The 22,875-nt window shown below is 34.2% G+C and overlaps 1 protein-coding gene across 1 annotated transcript in view; it reads left to right on the top strand.

The window, feature by feature from the left end:
• The window catches only part of MS3_00000980 (uncharacterized protein), a 61,359-nt gene that overhangs the window by 20,807 nt on the left and 17,677 nt on the right, over window positions 1-22,875 (top strand). The window contains exons 6-13 of the mRNA XM_051208537.1: window positions 413-627; window positions 2,093-2,423; window positions 4,913-5,241; window positions 10,736-10,932; window positions 12,061-12,195; window positions 13,436-16,518; window positions 18,556-19,674; window positions 20,576-20,871. Coding sequence (XP_051075559.1) covers window positions 413-627; window positions 2,093-2,423; window positions 4,913-5,241; window positions 10,736-10,932; window positions 12,061-12,195; window positions 13,436-16,518; window positions 18,556-19,674; window positions 20,576-20,871 — 5,705 coding nt within the window. The remainder of the gene's footprint in view (window positions 1-412; window positions 628-2,092; window positions 2,424-4,912; window positions 5,242-10,735; window positions 10,933-12,060; window positions 12,196-13,435; window positions 16,519-18,555; window positions 19,675-20,575; window positions 20,872-22,875) is intronic.

Raw genomic sequence — 22,875 nt, 5'->3', positions numbered from 1 at the left:
AGATAAATGACAGCAGTCAAAGTAGATGTAGTATCAGTGATAGTAGAAACGAATAGGTGTAGGCAATATGATTAGGGGGAAAATGAAAAAAATTCTCAGATAAAATAACGACCGAGGTTAAGAGTGAATACACTTTTGGTAATGATTAGACCATTCGACTGTTAACCGTAAGGTTGTACTTTGAAACTTCACTACATTTACTTTGATTTGGTTAGCTGAAGAATAGTAGCATTATGACCATCACGCAAATAATTTGTAACTCAAATTGATCACATAATAAACTTGTACTTAATAATGAGTTACATTAAATTCTAACATTTTTTATATTCTCATTTATTATGGAAATATTTCAAAGAATAAACTTCTCCTTTCTTGTCTAACTATTCCTATCTTTCACCAAAAAAAAACTCAGGTTATTCATATGGAAAGAACAACTGGACAAAAATCGATGATAACACATCAGAGAAAACTTCCTGTTTAACAAACTATGCAAATACGTCGACTAACAATGCTGACAATAGTAGTCTTATTAGTAATAGCAATAATTTCAGTAAAATTAATTTAACTGATTCCAAGATTCTACCACCGAATACATCTTTGATGGAATTGAAAGCTGCTGCTATGGAGGTATGTCACGGTAGAATTAAAACCACATTCGTTTTCATTGTTTTTAACAGAACTTTAGTAATTAGATTTTGGTTGTGAAGATTGTTGAATTTCGTCAAAATCACAACCATTGAAGACCTATGTTTGGTAGTGTTCATGAACCTTTCAGAAGCTCAAGGTCATCTAAAATGTTATGAATACACTTGGTTTTTCTGTACACAAACTTGGAGTAAATCGTTCTTTCCCTATTACACGTCTTTCCTCTCACATTCAAGTTGTCGTGTAGATTTAGTTTAAGGTTATTAGAAGAGCTTAGGAAATCGATTCAAGCGTTCAGATAGAAGATTTATCACTATTTACGAATTTTTTAATGTTCGTTTTACTCTGTATTATGGCTATTATTTGTTACGTCATGAATTTATTAGTCGATTTCAACCAACTGCTACTAACCAATTTACGTGACCTTTGTTCCTATGTGCATTTATGTATGTCTGTGTATGATTAATACTGATTGTGATTAGTATCTGACTGATTCAGATTGTATACATAAATATTTTTAAGGACAATCTCTCTTCGAATCATTACGATAATGATTATTTTATATATTCGATAATTGATATGGAGGTAGATGTTCTATCCTAAAGCAAACCCAATACAAATAGTTTTGTATGTGAATGAATAGGGTTAACATTGTTTACAGTTTAGCAACACGAAAGTTCTAGTGAGATAATAACACAACATTACTGAGAGGTCATCTTTGTTCAGTTTTTCAATCAGTCTGTCAATTTCTTCAGTAATATATTTATTTACTTCTGGTGTCAATTACTCCCCCCCACACACACACAAACCACTGAACGAAACTGTATTTTCAATTTATAATAATCAGTTAAACAATGAACGCTAGAACGCTATGTTGTATATGAATAATTAAAGTTAAACTCAATAGCGTGCATAATATTGTATTTTAAATGGGTTTTTTTGGAACAACAGATCTTTCTATTGTTGTTGCAAAAAGCTGAAAATAAAGTTAATAGACCGTACTTATACACGAACTTAACTTGACACCCATATACACAGACCATCACAACTACCATTCGATCAAACCTTTAACATGATCACTGGAGATGTTGGTTATCCATGGGAATCATCCTCCTTCTATGTACAGTTGACTGTTTGACTTTATATTTGAATCGTTAGATTTTTCTCCTGGTTTTACTATTCTCTAATCTGTCTATCTGGACAAAATATATTCCAGTTAATATCTCGAATAGGTTGTCACGCTAATCAAACTTGACGGCTGTATTTGTCAGAGTTTCTGTAATTAGCAATTAACCTGAGACATATCTACACAAATACACTCGAATATGGTTTATATCTAGCGAAGCGAAGACTTAAATATTCTATGATATCTGTATTACTTCAGAAATGTAAATTTTGAGTATATATATATAAATGTTTTGATATTATTTCTGAATTTTAACTTCAGGCAATTCAAAAACTTGCTCCATTATGTCAACCAGATTCAAAATTGTATGGAAGAGATATGGGAATTATTCAATTGTTAACTTCCATTCATAGTTACAGTTTAAATTTAAGCGAACGTATCGCGCAGACGAATAATAATAATATGAATACTGGTGATAACGTTACTAATAATAATGAAACCATAGAGAATACAATAATCAATAGAAAATGTAATAATAATAATAATACAATGTTGAATATAGAGTCATGTACTGTTTGTCCAGTTGCTGAAGTTGCTGCCTTAGTTCGTTTATCATTTGATTCAATGCATCGAAATGCTATTTGTGAATTGGGTATGTTCTAAGACAGGAATTTATGCTTCATGTTTCTCATTTGTGTACTGAAAGTTTTCAGTGATTCTTTGTGTTTATTATGTCACTCGAAGATCATACTAACTCAAGTTTATGAGTATTTAATGTACAATACAGTTGGTTACTTTTTAGTCATATCTATAGTTAGCGAAGACTTGAAATGTCGATATAGATCCCATTTATTATAATAATGAGAGATCGACTTAACAGAAAAATTTATGGGAATACAAATATAAAATAAACATTTAAAAAAGAGTATGACAGAAATCAATCACTAACTTAACTAACAAAATGGATCAATTTAGTGATTGTCAAATAATTTTCTAGAAACTTCATTTATAATTGAAGTTGGCGTTGATAATGCTGTTCGGAACCATGACGAAAGATATACAGTTAAATCAAGCAAGTCAATAAAAGTAATTCCAGCAAATTCAGTCTTTTTAAAAGTCATGTTGAAAGTAACCAATGATTTCGCTATCTCAACTTGATGTAATCTAACCTTTAATTTCAACTGACCATTATCAGTTTGTTAGGTGAGACTATAATTCATGAACGACCTTTGAGAGACGCTAAAGTAATCTTGAGAATGTTCACATACTAACTAGGACTAAATGAGGGCTATAAACCAGTGTTGAGTAATTAGAATTATGATTTACAGTTGATGGTTAGGTTTAAGAATTAGATTTATGGTTTTCATCACGAACTGACATCAGCTATAATGCCAAAACGCTATTTAGTCAAATGATGAGTGAATTTCACGCTAAAATCCAAGACCTGTTATTCTAAATCTGATCGGTTCGTGCATAAATTAGGGTCTCGCCGCTAGTGAATAAACACATTTGTAAACCTATGTTTCAGGAAGTTTAGATCTGAAAGTTGAGGTGAGAGGAATAATAGAAATTGATAAGGGAGATTGATTATGAATACAGTGATCTTTAGTGCTGTTAAAGGTATGAGGGCGTTTAACACCACCCGGTTGCCCACACCACGGAAGGGTTCTTTTAGAGGTACCTAAAAAGGAAATTGGATTAGAGGTGGTCTTAGTAACCTGAAAGCGTGACCGAGTGCCCAAGGAACAAATGCTAGAGGCCGGTCACATATAACCTTTTAGCAAGTAGTTTTCGTGTTAGCTCCCTACTTGTTGAGACCTTACCACCGGAGACGGATATCCGTGGGATAAGGAGAGGTGTGCATTGTTAGGGTCGACCTTTTCTCACCCTACCCTTCCTTCTGAGAAAGCAGCATCGCTGTTACGCTGGTTGTCTGAAGGGAACAACTTACTGCTGTCACACCTCTGTATAGTCAGAAGTACGACATCATCCTCGGACCTTGGGTTTACTGCTTGTAGTCTTACCTCTCTTCGATCGACCTGTCTGGCATGGTAGGACCTTGAGGAATGATTGTTCCAGCCAGTATAGCTCGACTGATTCATCACGATAGGCAAGCCCGACCACCACGTCAAGGTAGCAGTAACGTTGGGAAACTAATGCTTATCGCATATTATTATCCTTCTATAATTGGAACATTGAACACTAGTTTGCTTTTAGTTTGTATCCTCTTCTATGTTGTTTAGCAACAACTAAAATACCAATCAGATAAAAAAGGGTAGGTGATGTTCGGGTAAAATGAGATTACATTAATTTTCATTCATCAGATGTGCTCATACTTATTTATTATACTCTCATAATGAGACTGTTTTGGGACAGCTCTTAAAAAGCACGATGAAGCTTTCTTTGTGAAATTCAGCTTAAAGAAAAAAAGGGAATTCACATGCATAGAATAAATGTAATAAGTGAGTAGTTTCCTAGGGAATTTAACATTCTCAAAATATAAGTCAGAACAATAGGAAATTCCGTCTTTACAATCAAATTTTCTGATAAATAATAACGCCCTCGTTATGCCGATTAATGTATTGATAGAATTAACAATCATGTGAATTATTCTATCAATGAATCAACGTAAGAAATTTTCATAAACCTAGAAATATCTAAATTATATTACTAACTACATGCTTAAGAACTAGTTGACTAAGTCACTATACCAAACACTATACACACTGCAATACTACCAGTATACTATGCTAGTATCTCATGAACACATATATGTAAAAGTCAAACTTTGTCAATGTCCTCATATTGAATTGACTACTTAAATTACTTTTTTTTTTAATCCTATACGATAAATTGAGCTAACTTCACATTTGTACTAAAGCTAATATCAGATGGGTTCTTGTGAATATTATAGTGATTTCAATGGTTAAGATCATAAGTCAATTGAAGCTAGACCACCACGGAAAACCTGGAAGCACTGGACGGCCGTTTCGTCCTATTATGGAACTCCTCAGCAGTGCGCTAATATATTGATTACAATTTTTTTTTTGATGAACTAATTAGTGAAATAAACTACTTTTTTCGTGTTGTAATTTAAATTTTTCATCGTCGTTTTTCTTTTTTACGCCTTTTTGTATCTAGGTGGAGTTCATGCTTTAATTTCTTTATTACGTATAGAACAAATGATGTGGTCAGAGTATATGAATTCATATAATAATGATACTAATAGTAATAATAATACTAACAATAAAACAGTATTACTATTATCATCAACATCATCATCATTTATACATAATCAAAACTTTGTCACATTACTAGAGAATAGTTTAGCATTGAGACGATATATATGCATGGCTTTAACAAATTTAACTTATGCAGCACCAGAGAATAAAGCATTTATTTGTAGACGTTTAGCTAATTTGGAAGCATTATTAGCTCAATTAGAAACAGGAAATGAAGAATTGAAACAGGTAATCTCTTTAAAATATTACTGCTATTTCTTCAATATTATATAAATGGTTGTTTAATTAACACGTTATGTTGAGATGGTGGAGAAGATTTGTAGCTCAGGTGGATGATTTTGGTGGAGTTTTGTTCTCTGAGTTGGATGGTTTGGTCGTGGAGCTTTCATCTTTCTTCTGAACGACATCATCATCATCAATTTCACCAAAACGAGTTATGTTGTTTGAATTATATGATTTGTAAAAAGTGTTAAATTTTGTAGTCTGCATCATGGACTATATCTACGGTTATCTGGTTTTGGTGGAGTTTTGTTCTCTGAGCTGGATGGTTTGGTCGTGGAGCTTTCATCGCTCTTCTGAACGACATCAGCACAAGCTCCAGATAGAAGTGAAGTGTTATCTGATCCTATTACTTGGTATAAAAACTTCCTATATGTTGCTGGTGTGATACAACTAGAAATGAGTAAGAATATTTTATTGACTAACCGTAATCGAAAGTGTGGGCATAACTCAGTCATCAAAATACAAGTCCATTTCACACACCCCCCTAAAAAAAATCAAGTTGCATATTCATTCAATAACATACCTATTCACTCTGAAATTTAGGTCGAATATTGACCACTGGTGGGAACTTGTTATCAGCTCTCACTTATAATTTAGCGTATATATGTTTAGCCCAGGTTGTCATAACCATTCAAAACCAGAAAGCATCGAACAGTAGTCTCGTCTTAGTATGGGATTCTTCAACAATGTACATCTGCAACTCCTCCAAGAGTCCAATCCACGAAATTCGGACCATTAAGTTGATGTTTAATGGTGTAGATTTCTAACTTCAATTTATTCGCGATATTGCCCAATCACCTTTTAATGTTACCAGTAGACAACTGTTTCACATTCCAGATCGTTGAACTCCACTGATCACAGCTTTCCACCAGAGCTCTATGAATCAATAGTGATCACATTATTACAGTTAGTATGGTTGTTTTATAGATATTGTTGAAATTTACAAATTATGTTTTCTGGAGTTTATTTATTAGTTATCGAAGAAATATAAATGTGATGTGTACAGTCAGTTATCTTATCAATAAGCAAGACTCAAATGTAGGTCAGAACCAAAGTGTATTATAACAAATTAATATGTGGCTGATGAAAGTCAATGTGATAGGCTTCTGAGTGTGGAAAATCACACTCATCTTACTGACTATCAATTATGTGATTTATTTTCCTATTTACTCACTCAGTTTAACTGGTTGTGTGTTGGAAAAAGCATTATCTAGTCTTAATTTGGGTTCTCTATATTTGGTCGTTAATGTTGTATCTGGTATAACATGAACCAGTCTGTCTATAGACTATCGACCAAGTTTTCAGTCTAGTAGCAAAGTACCAGTCATCGGTCACATTGTAGTATTACACCGCAGAAAACAATGTATTTTTATTCCTCCGTCATATCACAAATACAAAGAATTGAAGAAATATGTATTGTATCATACAACAGTCTCCCTGTCCACGCTCAATCGCTAGTCGCTATTCACTTCCACCGGATGTATCATATTGTGAGAAAAATCTCGATAAGCCTAATAGATTTTGTACGTTAGTTGAATAAATCCTGAGATTAGTTTAACGCAAAAAGTGAGTATTCATCACGAAATGATATCAATCGTGGAACTTCCTCATCATCAATGCCGAACCCGGAACCTTCGTCTGTCTTATCAAGTGCATTACTTCTATATCACTGAGTTAGAATCTAATGGTCACAGATTTACAGCTTTATTCATATCACAACATACAGTGTATTCATTGCTATGTATTGTGTTATATCCCGACGTGAATTATGAATGGTAACTTCAGAGAACTATTTATGGACTAATACTGTATGTATATTCTTGTTGTATAACTATTCAGTAACTAGATTATGTATATCTATACTCCTCTTATTACAAGCTCTATTTTGACCTCTGGACTATTATTATGCGATTTATTGTTCTTAAGTTATGCCTAGTCTATTAATTACAGTTTCCCACATTCACAGCCAAATCTTGTACAAATGTTATTTTCTATTTTACGGTGTGATTTAGTCTGTTTGGTTTGTATGTAAACCCAGTATGTTTGAAATACTTGATTCATATCACTGAGGCTGAGATTAGTGTTATGGTCTCAAAAGTCTGGGCTAATCAGAAAGAAGGACCGATAAGGACTGTAGACTGCTTGTAGGGATTTGTGCGTTATCGGTCTGGTCTGTCATATATTAATAATACAGAAGGTCACAAGTTATAATACATTGTTATTATTAATGTCTTATTCACTCTATCATGTTTGAACTTTCTCAACCCAATTCTTTCTGGGTTTTACTGGTTTCCCGAATGAAGTCATTCGATGTTTTAGAAAAGTAATATCTCACATTATTTGTAGAATTATAACATTAAATTGTACATTCAGCTGACCAGTCCCAAATAGGACGAAACGCGCGTCAAACTGGATTCCACTGCTAGCCACTGTCTATCTTTCCGTATAATACTTGTAAATTAAGACAATACACACAGTATGCACATATGCCAATAAGAGACTGATCAATTGCAGTCATAAACATCAATGGGAAGATTCAAGTAAACAACAATACCAAGTGAATTAAATTGTTTCGTCCAAAAATTATTATTATCATTTTATTGGTAAGTAGTGAGCAGAAGTTATGCTGTAGAGCGAAGAAAACGTATAAGTTGCTCAATTATTATTATCATCATTATCATTGTCATTATTACTATTGCTGTTATCTATTCAGGTAATCTAAGTGTAAAGTGCGACAATGATTTATCTTATAGAATAATTATGTTGGATACACTCTGATCAAAATCCATTTTCTAGAACATTTTATCCATCAGAACGACCATATCAATTATTACTATTATTATTATTTGCAGTTATTATGAATGAATGGAGTGAATGGATGAATTATTTTCATGATTATATATTTACATATATATTTAATTGTTTCTTTACTTATAACCTATTGGTTTAATTTGCAAATGATATATTTGTCACAGATTGATCACACCTTTGGATACTGTAAAAATTCTCAGAGATTTGAAGCTCTGTAGATTCGATCCCTTCCGAAATCATTGGTGCACACTGCTGAGGAATTTTCAGTGGTATTCCAATTAAGATCAATCTGTGATGAGTAGAGCCTATAAAATAAACCAGCCATCTCCAAAAAAGCCTTTCTCACTGAACTTAGTGGTTTATTTGTTAGGTCTCGGCAATAGTAGTAGTGGTTGGTATACAGATTCAAATCTAGTCTTACCCAACTATGTTTATCACTATCGTAGATAACCTTGAAATTTTCAAGATTTAATTCATTGTTTTACTAACTTTATGGTAAACGAAAACTCAAGTTGGGAAGAGCAATTTATTGTTTAATGCACAATCACTCAGTGGTTAAGTAAAATGTTAAAATCATATGTCCAATACATCATATGCTACTCTTCTTCGAATTGTCTCTCACAAGCTTCATTGTTCCTTCATTCTTGTTGTTGTTTTGACTGATTTCAGCTTCCTTCTCTCTCCTCTTCATTTCAATCTTCTCAACCTTCTGTTCGCAGATATTCCACTTCCGACTGGTGTTACAGACTACTTATATCTGCGAACGTAAGTAGCATAGAATACAACTGTACAGATGATTTTTTGAGGTTTTCAGATATCGATTTCTATCACTCCAAGAAATATACACACATTGAAGTATGTTAACTCGTTATCGGTTCACAACTTATGACCAGATATCATTTGAATTAGGCACACTAAAAAGCGTTTAGTATGGTTGTTTATATCTTCACGGAATGTTTTCACTAATTCTCTATTAAATGTTAATGCTGTCCTTATTCAACTTCCTAATCATATTTGGACTGTGATACTTAATTACCATGCATCTGTTAGACAACGATAGGCTAATATCGAAGCAACCCGCACAGGATGCACGTATACCAATAAGAGGCTAATCCATGGCAGTCCCAAACATCATTGGAAAGATTTAAACAACCAATACAAAATGAGTTCTGACAATGACTGAAGTTATTCACAACATTTTCAGTATGTTCACTAAGTGTATTGTATCCAGCAATTTCAGTTATTTCCAGTGATGATTTAGTTTTTAGCTCTAACTTTTTCCCTACTATATTTGTGTTCTTCATCTGACATTTCGGACTAAATCATACGGAATATGTTCATAATAGACAACAATGGATAACTACAACTGTATTCAAGTGAAACTGATTAGCAAACTATTCACTATACTGTACACTAACTGTACTTTGAAAATAAAAAGAAGAGTATCGAAGGGTATGATGATAATGATTTATGTAATGAATAAATATTTGATTTTGTTGTTTCCCTCCATATACTTACACATACATACGTTTTACCCTTTTTTTGTGTATCTTAGTTAATGTAATATCATTAAGCGCACGAAATAATGATTAATTTGCATTGTCCCTTGTGATATTTATACAATTACACTTTGTCTCTTGTTTTCGGTCATTAATCATTTGTTGTTATGGTGATAATGATGATTGAACCTAGTCAGATGTGACTTTGTATTGTACACCATGTACTAACATAAATTTACCGAATAGTGTTTCTTTTTTTTACTGTGTATTGTGAAAATTTTTGTGTATTTAGTGCGTTATCTGTTTGAGTGTTTCATATATGACTATTAGAATATTCATTGATCTAGTTTTGATGAACTTGGTATTATGGTCAAAGTAAATCCTTGGCTAAAATCATTACTGAGAGTCGCATACTCACAATTTATAATATCATTAAAAGTTTGAATACCGTTTTGCCACATAGCCATTAAATTACACAGCAATCATTGAATAGAAGTTTCTTACTGCATTTATGATTCCGTCCTAGATCGAACAATAGACTTTTAGATCTTTGATTTGATACTCAATGACAAACATTTTGAACTTTAGTATATTGAGAAGCCACCTTAACATCTTTCACTTCTCAGTAATTAGTCACTGTTAAGACAATCAAAGCTTTATAGTTAAACCACCTAGTTCAGAGAATGCAACTCCGTCAAAACCAGTTGTAACATTTCAAATTGTGATGTTGGGTTACGTGGGTTGGAATTCTACAGAGAGTATTCATCCCTCCTAAAGCTAACCTGTTGGTTTATTTATAAAATCCTTCGCTTGATTAGTAGGATTTCTCGGTTCTGTCCTTCGAAATTCTGTAAGTTTTTCCTTTTAAACGCTCGTATAAATTCAAGTGACTCGATTAGCTAGATACTTCTCTCCATAAAAGTTAATTGTATACTGATTTTATTATTATTTTCTTGAAGTTAGTGAACTATTTGAAAAGTATTTCTGACTTCGTAACACCTTCCTACCGATAAAATTGTGTTATTTCTTGACTAAATATTATTGTATTTATTCATATAAGGTTCTTATAAAAACCAACTCCTTTTAATTCTAGATATACTTTATTATTTGTATGAAATGTGTTTTTCTAGGTATCAGCCAGTGTATTACGCAATCTCAGTTGGCGTACAGATAGTAGAAGTAAAGCTGCACTTCGTCGTGTCTGCGCTGCTAAACGTTTAACTATAGCTGCTATGAGTGCACAACGAGAAAGTACTTTACGAACTACACTTAGTGCACTATGGAATCTTAGCGCTCATTGTTCTCAGAACAAGCGAGCTGTATGCAGGTAAAGTGTACTTGTGTTTACTTAATTTTAATAAATTATATATATATATATATATATATATATATATATATATATATATATATATATATATATATATGAACACATAAACGTTAGTACAAGGAGGCACCGAATAGATATGCGCCACATAGATCATTCGATTTGTGTGAGGGCTGTGATACTGCCCGGGTACCCAAACCGAAACAGGTGGTTTTCTTAGGTAGCCACACCCACATCCTTCGACCTAGAGGTCTGATCCACAAGGCAATTGAGCAATATTGGGAGGTGCAGTCCCATGGTGGTCGGTGACCAATAATTGGTTCATACGCCATTTGTCCCTCCAGGATCCTGGAGACCATGTACACCATTGGTTTGGAATCAGGGTTTTCCAACTTCCTTAGGTAGATCCTCCACATCCATTAACTCGGTTAAAGGGTCGGACATCCACTTTTCGTCCTCTCAATTTCATAAGCAGCAGTAGTGTCACGAGAAGGCAGTGAGTAAAACTTCCCTGACAGTGGTTGTATTCACGTGGCCATATGAGAGCATTTGGAGAGGGAGAGCGGACCCTTCCCACTCAAATCTAATGAATACTTTTCAATCTGTTGTGTTATCGAGTGCAGTGGGGCACCAGTAATGTTAACTGTTATATCATATGTTCAATCTGAATTGCTTCTAATTTAGTTCTTACTTACAAATAATTAGAATTTAGTAAACATTTTCCTTAATCGCGTAAGTCCATTGTCTGTCTCCAACATACAAAGTAATTTGAAATAATGTTGAAGAAAATCAAAATTCTTTAGATAATATTTTTTAACAGTTAAAAGATGGATGTGATTCAAAATTCCGAACGAGGTCACCAGATATTCTTTGTTTAACACTATTCTGTGAAAGACATGTAGTATTATAAACTCAGTGGTTAACGCGTTGGGGTTTGTAGCATAAAGTCCTAGGTTCTAATATCAGCGTGTATATCACTAGGATACAAGCATATCCAGTTGATAAGTAGGATGAAACACTTATTTTGGATTTGATTGCTAACTACATATTACTTAAATGTAACAATATCAGTTTGGAATATCATTTTAAACATGAAATCTAATCTTTTACTCGGTAATTCTTCATTTCAAGTGTGGACGGTGTATTTGCATTTCTTCTAAGAATGTTACGTCTTCAAAACCCTTTGCAAAATCTGGTAATTATTGAAAATAGTGGTGGTATTTTACGTAATATATCCACAATTATCGCTTCTCATGATGATTATCGGTGAGTTTTGTTTTCCTCTTTTTAAGTCATTTATTATGTACTTGTTATTTGGGTAAGAAAAATAATTCAATGTCCAGTTTCATTTTGGCTATATGTAGTCATGCTTAATTATCTAAAATTGATAAGCATCAAATCAATATAACTAAAGTTCTCTTATTCAGTGCACATCACTAGCATTCTCTAAAGGTGATCAGCTGATATATTCGCTCAAACTACGTTTCGGTACTCGCAGACCGTCCTGTTTTGACACTCGCGTGATAATTTTGATCAGTGATCAGAGAGATCCTCGGTAGTATGGTTTAAATTCAGTCTTAATGAAGAAAATGAATTCATTCACTATTATTTCCTTAAATCCTTAAGTTTCGATATCATTTCAGATTCTTCATTCAGTGAATGTACTCCGTATTTTTAAACTCAATATTCTTTATGTTTGACGTTTGTAATGTCATTGATATTACGTTCTTAATGAGCCGACCTAGACGGATAAACATTTATGTCAATTCCTACGTAGATTATGACTATTCGGCTAAATAACCATCCGCATACTAAATGTAAACTTTAATACTCATGTAGTGAACTCAAGGGTGAAAAACTAGTTTATTGTTTAATTCAAAATTACACAGCGGCTTAGTAAAATAAGAAAATCACACATGAAATACATCATTGGCACATCTTTGCGTTGTTCCTTACATACTACATTATTCCTTTAAGTCCGTTGTTATTTTGATCGCTCTCCGATTTCCTTTCTGTTCTCTTCCATTCAATCATCTGCTGCCCGGCATAAAACTTCCGATTGTGGTTACATACTACTTATATCTGTCTTCATAAGTTGCATATACCACACTTACGGATACTTTTATTTACAGCTGTCAGTAAGTTATTTTTAATGTTTAGTTGTAAGATTTAGGTGGAATTGTGCAGCAATGGCTCGATCATTTGATTTTTGAACATTAATTCACAAGTTCAAACAGTCTTTTAAATTTATTTTCCTTTAATCAACCGGGTGTCCTTAGTTTCTTCGCACAGTAAGTACGACTCCACGTCTGGCTTAAAAAATTTATCTCCACAGTCAATCCAATAAACAATCTTTTTGATGATTTAGTAAGAGTGCGAATTTCGGCTTAAAAGCTGTATAAGTTAGTTGATTGCTCGTAATGAATAAAACTATGCATTCTCTGTGTGTGTGTGTGTGCTTATTTATTATAATGAATGTGTTGTTGTCCATTCTGTTTGTCTTTAGGTCTATACTTCATCAAAATAATGGTTATCCAATCCTATTGGAACTATTGCGTAATCCACCAAGTTTAACAGTTGTAGTAAATGTATGCGGAACATTATGGAATTTAACATGTTCTTCCATCAGTAATGTAAACACCATTCCAACTAGTAATGGCAACAACAGTAACACTACTACTAATAATAGTATCACCAATAGTTATAATGATCGTTTGCTCCTTTTACACTTAGGTGCATTAGATTTAATACAACAGCTAACTCAGTCCAAACATGATTTAATACGTACTAGTTCACTGGCTGTCTATCGTAATCTAATACAGACAGATAAATCTGCTAATCAGAATCATTTGATTCCACCAATATGTAATTCAGATCAAGTTAATTCACAAGAAAATCAACTCAGTGAGTCATCATCGCCGGTAACAACTAGTATGATCATAAATTCTCATGATCATTTGGTAAGTAATGAAATAAATGCATGCAGTACTACTGATGGTCGTAGTAGTGGTGGTGATACATCCTATAATGTCAATAATTCAGCACAGACAAATGGAGAACAACAGCAACCAACATGTAAACGTCGTGTATCATCAAGAACATCTAGACTTCGTTTTGGTCTATTATCTGTAGTATTTGAAGCAGAAAGTGACGATGAACTAGACAATGATGTTGATGATGATGTGGATGAAACGGAAGATGATGAAGTAGAGGTGGAAAATGAAGTTGAAGGTCAGACTACTGAACAAAATCACTGTATTAATGAATACAATGAACAAGTTGAATATGAGCCAAATAACAACCTATGCTTATATTATCGAGGTGGAATACCTATCAGTGACCATTCTAACTATCGAGATATCACTGTGAAAGCATCAAGTAATCGAAATTCAGAAAGCTTATGTGATTCTCAACTTATGTTGCCTGAATCGACCAATCATCAACATCATTTACCAAATTGGTACGATGAAATAAATTGTCATGGACATCATCATGATAATCGTCGTGGTAATACGGTCGTTGATGCAGGAGCAGATGATGAACAAACATGTGTTTATGCTGAAGAAGGTACACCTTTTCCATCGAATTCAGCAACTGCATCATCTTTGGAGTTGAATAGATCTGATGAACAGTTATTAATGAATAAAGCAAATACTAATTTCAATACTGTTAATGATGTACATATAAATCATAATAATAGTAACGATAACGATACAATGCATCGTAATGTTCCAATATTGATCTATCGAAATGACCCAATTCCTCATGTTTATGCTATTGAGGGTACACCATCGAACTGTGATAGTAACTTAAGTCATGAGGATAGTATAAATGGCAGTGAAGTTCAGTTGAATACAATTGGATTCAATCGTCCCCAAAAAATGAATTTTCTACCTCATTCCGTTATTGTGAATGAACAGGAGGATAACGCCTACCTGCCCTCACCACCAGAAGATATCTCGAATCTTGTCTCTCCATTAACTTCAATGAATTTAGAAGTAGAAAGTGACCAATGTGTAACTTGTCATTTCCCTATGCCACCTCCACCAGCATCTTTTCCAATAGTTCGTAAAGAATCTGAACTGACTGATAGACAAAGTGAATTATTCTCTTCTAAACAAACACCATTGGTATTCTCACGTGGTACATCATCATGTATATCTTCGTTGGACTTAGAAGTTCCATTTAACGGATATCAATCATCACCGGAAAGTGAATATTCTAGTCAACAAAAAAGTAGTAATAGCAGAGAGAGAATAAGTTGTGAATTAATGTCAATTAATCGTAATGATGAAGATAACGGTAGTAGTAGTAGTAGTAGTAGTAATAATAATAATAATAGTAGTAGTAGTAGTAGTAGTAAAAGAGATAGTCATTTCAGAAATATAAATCATAGTCAAAATTGTGATGGCGAATTATATGAGACAGATAGTTGTCCTGATGAAGAAGATGTTCGATTGCCTTTCGCTGAAGAAGGTACACCCCCACCTCCAAAAGATGATACAGAAAATTTGAATACTTTGTATTTTCATCATTCACACTCTTACAACCAATCTGATATGAACAGTAATTTGAACAATGATTGTGAAGCGAATGGTGTTGTTGATGATGATGATGATGACGAAGACGATGACAATAATGACAATAATAACCATTCACAAATACTACAACAATGTATAGCATCTGCAATGCCATCAAATATTCCTTTTAATGTATTAACAGGTCACAAATCATCGAATATAAATTTTACTAACTCACCATCAACAAGTATTCTTTACAATGAACCAGAAGATTCTTTAAAAACATTCGCTGTAGAAGATACACCATTTGGGACTTCAACGAAAACTAGTTCATTAAATGATTTAATTATAACAGAACATAAACCATTAGAAGTCGAAGAAGAATGTGAGGAAGGTAACGAACTAGTGGTTGATAGTGAATTAAATTCCAATTCAGCATCATCATTCAATATACAAATATCTAATCATCACACAATAAAGCATGCTTCAAATAATTTAATCAAACAATGTCATACAGAAAATGTTGCTGTCAGTCATGGTGATGGTAGTTCATCAACATCAAGCTCTTTGAATTGTGATAATTCATCAGATTTATTATCTGAAGTAATACAATCCGCTATGCCAAAATCTGGTCAAATTAGATTATCTAATTTTTGTTCAGTAATTGATCAATCATCGTCAAATGATGATGATTGTTTGCAAATGTATGCCGTTGAAGGTACTCCATGTGCTGTTGTTAATGAGAACTTATTGTCAAGTTCATCTCTTCGTCATGATGAAATAGGTATTCATTCAGCATTATTACCAACAACAACAACAACGGATGCAATATTAATGACTTCTAATATGTCTTTAACTCTTGCATCACCATCATCATTATCAACTGTTCCATGTCAACAATCGAATACAACTCCTCCGATTCCACCACTTCGTACAACATCTGCATTAACTAGTATTGCAGATCCATTTACTCAAGTTTCTGGTTTAACAAGACCACGTGCAACAGTTGCACCAATGTTACAAAGTAAATGTCATTCATTAAATTCACCGATTGTTTCTCGTTCTCAAAGTAAGTATTATTTGAACGCAATAAACTTTTTAAAAAAAACAATTCACCGAGTGTAGGTTTTTGAAAATTCTTTATTCTATCTATGCTAATGCTGTATTACTCTATGGCTCTGTTATATTATCATTTAGTGTAGAAGGCATAGGTCAGTGGTAGGGGTTCGATCACAGATATCTGTGAAGCATTACTCGCATATTGTGAAATGACTGGGTGAGAAATACCGTGGTTAGGCTGTCACGCGTGCCGATCCTCAAGACCACCACTAAGTTTTCTTTCTAAACTATCTCAAGAGCAAATATCCTTCCAGTCTGTAGATAACCGAAAAGTAACAACCGCCCACACACATGATACCACTCAAATTCATCTCATTTACATTTTCATCCGTCGATCACTGACTGAGAAATACAATAACACCGTATCATTTTGTCTGCTGCGTTGTACTGTTGGGATTTCATAGATCACTTTGAGTATATTTAGATTAGTCGTAATCTATTTGCTGGAAACTTTGAAGAATTTACCTTCAAATCAGTCTTTTTAGTATAGTTGCGTTGACTTCTCAAAATCTTCATTTAAGAGCTCTGAGCTTATTTTCAATTTTGTCGAGTTCATTTGTTCCATTTTTTCAGCAACACTGGTATCATTACAACTTTTGCTGTTTTTCAACTTTTCAATCCTCACTCACTATGTTGGTTTATGTGGTAGCATTTTTAATTGATATAAGTTTGTTGTTTATGAATGACTGAATAACTTTTCAATTTACACTTTACCTAATATACTTGACACTGTAATTTACAATTAGTTTACTGTTACGATTGGCTAAAAGCAGTCGACATAAATTTTTGGGCTCAGGTTTCATGTTGGTTGATTTGTCTATAAAATCTTCGAATATTTGAACAAATGGGATTTATCAGAAGTGGTTTTGTGGAGATTTTAGAAATTTCATTGGTTGAAATCATGAGTCAATCGAAGCTAGACCACCATGGAAAACCTGGAAGCACTGGACGGCCGTTTCGTTCTAGTATAGGACTCCTCAGCGGTACGCATCCACGATCCAGCCCCCCGCGAGATTCGAACCCAGGACCTATCAGTCTCGTGCTATATTTATTGCCAGTTAGTAGGTTTTCAGTCTTGAATTTATGTGATGTTTACCCACAAATCGGAATCTATGAGGACTGCATAAAATGTTTTTTTGTCATATGGATACGTCTTGCTGATAAGTGGCAATCAGAGTAAAACCAAAGTCAAAAGTTTCAATCCGATTGCCTCGAGTAATCTAGAATCGTTTCATTTATGAAACATCTCACGTTTTCTAGTACACTACATACATCTCAGCACGGATACAGAAGGCTCGACTAGCTTTTGCCAACTTGCGTCATTTATGGCGTAGGCGATATATCAGTCTACCAACCAAAGGACGGGTTTACTGCGCAGCAGTTCGTTCCGCCCTATTTTGTGGCAGTGAAACATGGTCGGTAAGAGTAGAGGATATCCGTAGGTTACTAGTATTCGGTCATAGATGTCTTCGAAACACTGCTCGTATCTCCTGGGACCACCGAGTAAGTAACTCATTTGTTAGGAAACGGATACATGGCACAAATACATGAAGTCACTGACAAGTGAACTGAATGAGCCATGTTGGTAGGTGTAGACTACCTGGTTGGGATCCGCGAGACGATAGCAACCGATGGTTAGAGACCTTGAATGACATGACTCAAAATCGTTTGCAACGGAGCAGGTGCAGGTATTCTCCCAAATTATAATCTTCTTAATTTTTCATGTCCTTTATTTTCTTTCGTAATTTATTTCACCTGATTATACTCTTTAAATAATATCTTCAAATCCTAATGTTTCCGATTACTGCTTATACTTTTACTACCTCTACCACTATGGTATTTGAATCGATAACTGCATCTGTGTGTTAATGTGGTATGACAACTCGAACTGATGTACGTACTTACGAAGTTCTACGTTGTTACCGACTAACTGACACTACATACTGTTTTGATCATTGATAAACTTAATCTTGTGTCTTTGATTCAGATATATCAGAACAATCGTCGAAATCGTGTTTAAATCAGAATGAAAGTGGACAACAGAATAATGATAGTATACTTTTACCGAACTCATCAATACCATCGTCATCATCATCTCCGTTTCAGTATGCCGTTGGTGACAAAGACGACGTTAGTTCTTTTTCTTCATTACTCAGTATTGAATCAGTTGGCATGGAACATTCGTTATTACAAGAATGTATATCATCAGCGATGCCACGTCCAAAATCAATATCGATGCTTCGTAAACAGCAACATTGTCAACAGAAAAAACAAACGTGTCAACAGTCAACATCTTCAATATCATCATCATTGTCGTCGTCGTCGTCTTCATCGTCATCGTCATCATCACAGCAGCAACAACCATCAGTATCACCGTCATTAAAGTTGGACTCGACGGTGCATGAATCTACAAATCCTTTTGAAAACAATAATATTAGTAATAATAATAGTAGTAATAACAATAATGATAATGTGGATTATTGTAAATCAAGTAAACATGAAGAAGCGATTAATCATTGTCATACGTCATTATCATCGTCGTCATCATTACCGTTATCTAAAATACATCCATATAGAGAATTATCTGTTTACAAAGTACCGACAACTTTATCATGTACATCATCAAATCCCAGAACTCAATATTCACAAGATGGTAGTAGTAGTAGTAATAGTAGTAGTATTAGAAGTAGAATTAGTAGTCGTAATAATAGCAATATCTCTCTGAAAAAGTCTAAAATACCTGGTCATAATTTGAATAATACTACTGTTGCAAAGTCGAGTAATAATAATATCACTGCACAATCTTTTAATAAGGGCGCTGGTACAATACATTTTTTAGATCATGGCTCCGACGATGCACAACAACATCAACAAGAAATTTCGTATCTGAATGTGAATCCAGCGATAATGAATAATACAATAACACTTAAACATAATCATGCATCTACCGGAGCGTCTATCACTTCTGCTACGAGCACCACTGTTGTCACTGTGAATTGTAGTAGCAACAATAAGAGTAGTAGTATTATCACTTATAATCAGATAAAGCAAATTCAAATGACAAACAAAGTTAATTGTGCATCATTCGGAGCAGACATCACAAAAGGTAAGTACCGTAATATATATACCAGTTTTGATGTGTTTTTTCTCAACGTGATTTAATAATGTTAATTTTACTATTTAGGTTAGTTATAGGCAGACATCTTTTCTGATAGACCTAACACAATCCACTTGTCAGTTCATGATGACTAACCTACAACAAGTGCTGTTTGCTGTGTGCCGATTCTTCAAACTAATCTATGTACTATGTGAAGCGATTTTTTTAAAAATCAACAGCAGTTATATGTTTTGCCATCAAAATCAACAAGTTTTTACTGTGAATTAACTTCGTTTATTTTAGTTTTACATCATAGACTGAGCTGAATCAGAGAACTATTAGAAGCCAATAAGCTCTGATCAGTTGTTTTGTTCTAGTATCGGATTCTAATAAGAAATCTCAATTAGTGGTGTTCAACTATGTCGAGTACGAGGCAGTTAACCATCAAGTACATTAGAAGATGGTTACATGATATTACAAATTAATTGAAGTTAAGTATGATAACCAGTGGATCTCGGCTCAGTGGCTTATAGCTTAGTTGTTTGCATTCAAGATCAAAGGTTCTGAGTTCAACCCCTGGTGGCGAAGTCATGGATACTCAATCCTGAAGAGCCGTGAACAAATATTGTGGCGCAATGGTGTACTTATTGAATGAGTTGCGTCATCATAATTTTGGATAAGTCTTCCATCAAAATTTTAGTGAGAAATTCCATAGAACTTAGATGTCATTAAATATCACAGCTTAGAATCCTAACCGAAGATAGTGACTGATGCTGTTTTTTGGTCCTTATAGCTTGTGCTTTTCACTTTAATGCATCATATATATATATATATATATATATATATATATATATATATATATATATATATATATAAACTTCTATTGGTCTCTTTCTAAATTTAACTTCAGCTGCAAATCACAATGATTCGAAATTATCCTTAAAATATAGTAACAATAATAGTAATAATAATAGTACTGAAGATGTATATCAACATTATGAGCCTCAACGTATTACATCAACTTCCAACAAAAGTTCATTACCGTTAAACAAAGCAAAATCTGGTTTACGAGCACCGTCGTCGATCGTATCTAAATCGTTTGTTGCAATGAACAACAATAATTATTCAATAAACAAACAAGATATTGATATAATTGATGTACTTGATGCTAAAGATATCAGTGAACTACTTCAACAAGGCGCCAAAGTAAGTAGCATTCGGTAGAATTAAATCGTTAGGGTTTTTCGTTTTTGTTTCCTGACTGTATGGCGAATTTATTGCTTCAGTATTGATGAAAGCATTTGAGTTTATATAGAATTAACAGAAGAATCTCCTAGCATCTTTTCAATTCGTCCATTAGCCCTGGTTGATTAAAAGTGAACCAGTCAACATACTCGCGTTTTAATTTGATTATGCTAATATGGCATGGTCAAAACTCTATCCTGTTAATATTAAGTTTCAGTGATTCTCTTTTTCTGTAGATAGACGAGAATCTAATGACCGTTGACAACTTCACTTATCTTGGAAGTCTGACCAACCATAATGGGTTGGTGTCTGACGAAGTCTCAGCACGGATTCGAAAAGCTCGCTTGGTTTTTGCCAACCTACGTCACCACCTATGGCGAAGGCGAGATATCCGCCTGTCAATTAAGGGACGAGTATACTGCACGGCAGTTCGTTCTGTTTTAATTTACAGCAGCGAAACATGGCCATTAAAAGTAGAAGATACTCGTAAGTTACTAGTATTTGACCACAGATGCCTTAGAAATATTGCTGGCGTCTGTTGGGATCACCGGGTAAGTAATAGTGAGGTTAGACACAGGGTATTGGGGAATAATGGTAAATCGGTTGGTGAGGTTGTGAATCTTCATCGATTGAGATGGTTGGGCCACGTGTTACGTATGCCTGAACACTGAATACCACAACGTGTTGGAGATGGTTGGAAGGAAGTTAGGGGCGGTCAAATTAAAACGTGGCATCAGTGCTTGAAGTCACTAACTTCTAGTTTCAGCCATGCTGTTAGATGCAGACTACTTGGTTGGTGTCTGCGTGACTATCGTAACCAATGGTTGGAGACTCTTGGTGACGTGGCTCAGAATCGATCACAAAGGTATAGATGTATACACTCTTTGTCTTCCCTTGAACTATGAGATTGAAATCGCTTTTTGTCTTTCTTTCTACGAACTAATTCTTTCTTCCAGTAATATGTCCTGATCTGCAAACTTTCTTTTATATATTATCACCACTGAAATATCTACTTCTATGAATCCAGTGTTCATATTGTGCTATTTGAGGTATAGCAACTTCGACCGATGTATATATGTGCTTGATCCTACGTTGTAGCTGACTGACTGATTGTCTGTCTGGACAACACCATTATTATTATTATAAATTTCTTTTAAACTAAATAAGTTTTTAGGGCAGTTCTGTGTATCTCCATTCTTTTTCGTTAAGTTTGTCCTGATCATAATTTTGTTGTTATACTGTAATTTGTCCTAGTGATTGTTGGGGTTGTCTTTTTTTGTTTTTTGAAAGTTAAGCCATTTTATAATCAACCTTACGTATTTTAGTGAATCTTGAAATTTGGTTGTTTTCTTTTCTAACAAAGAAATGATTATGAACAATACCGGTCAATATTTCAAAATAGGATTAGCTTTCACATGTCTTTTGCATGATCGCTTAACTTTTATTTTATGTATACCATTACTTACTTACTTACTTACGCCTGTTACTCCTCGTGAAGGAGCATAGGCCACTCACCAGCATTCTCCATCCAACCCTGTCCTGGGCAATCCTTTCTAGCTCCGTCCAGTTGTAATTCATCCTTTTCATATCTGCTTCTATTATCCGACGCAATGTGTTCTTTGGCCTTCCTCTTTTTCGCTTCCCTTCAGGGTTCCAAGTTAGGGCTTGCCTCGTGATGCAGTTTGACGGTTTGCGTAATGTATGTCCTATCCATTTCCATCGTCTTTTCCTAATTTCTTCTTCAGCTGGAAGTTGCTTTGTTCTCTCCCACAGAAGGCTATTGCTGATGGTATCCGGCCAGTGGATGTTGAGTATCTTGCGTAGGCAGCTATTTATAAATACTTGTACTTTCTTGATTGTGGTTGTTGTAGTTCTCCAAGTTTCAGCTCCATACAGTAGAACTGCCTTGACGTTCGTATTGAAGATTCTCACTTTGATATTGGTTGAAAGTTGTTTTGAGTTCCA

This window comes from Schistosoma haematobium, chromosome 1 (genome assembly GCF_000699445.3).
Source record: "Schistosoma haematobium chromosome 1, whole genome shotgun sequence".
Classification (NCBI taxonomy): domain Eukaryota; kingdom Metazoa; phylum Platyhelminthes; class Trematoda; order Strigeidida; family Schistosomatidae; genus Schistosoma; species Schistosoma haematobium.
This window is presented reverse-complemented; position numbering and strand designations above follow the sequence as displayed.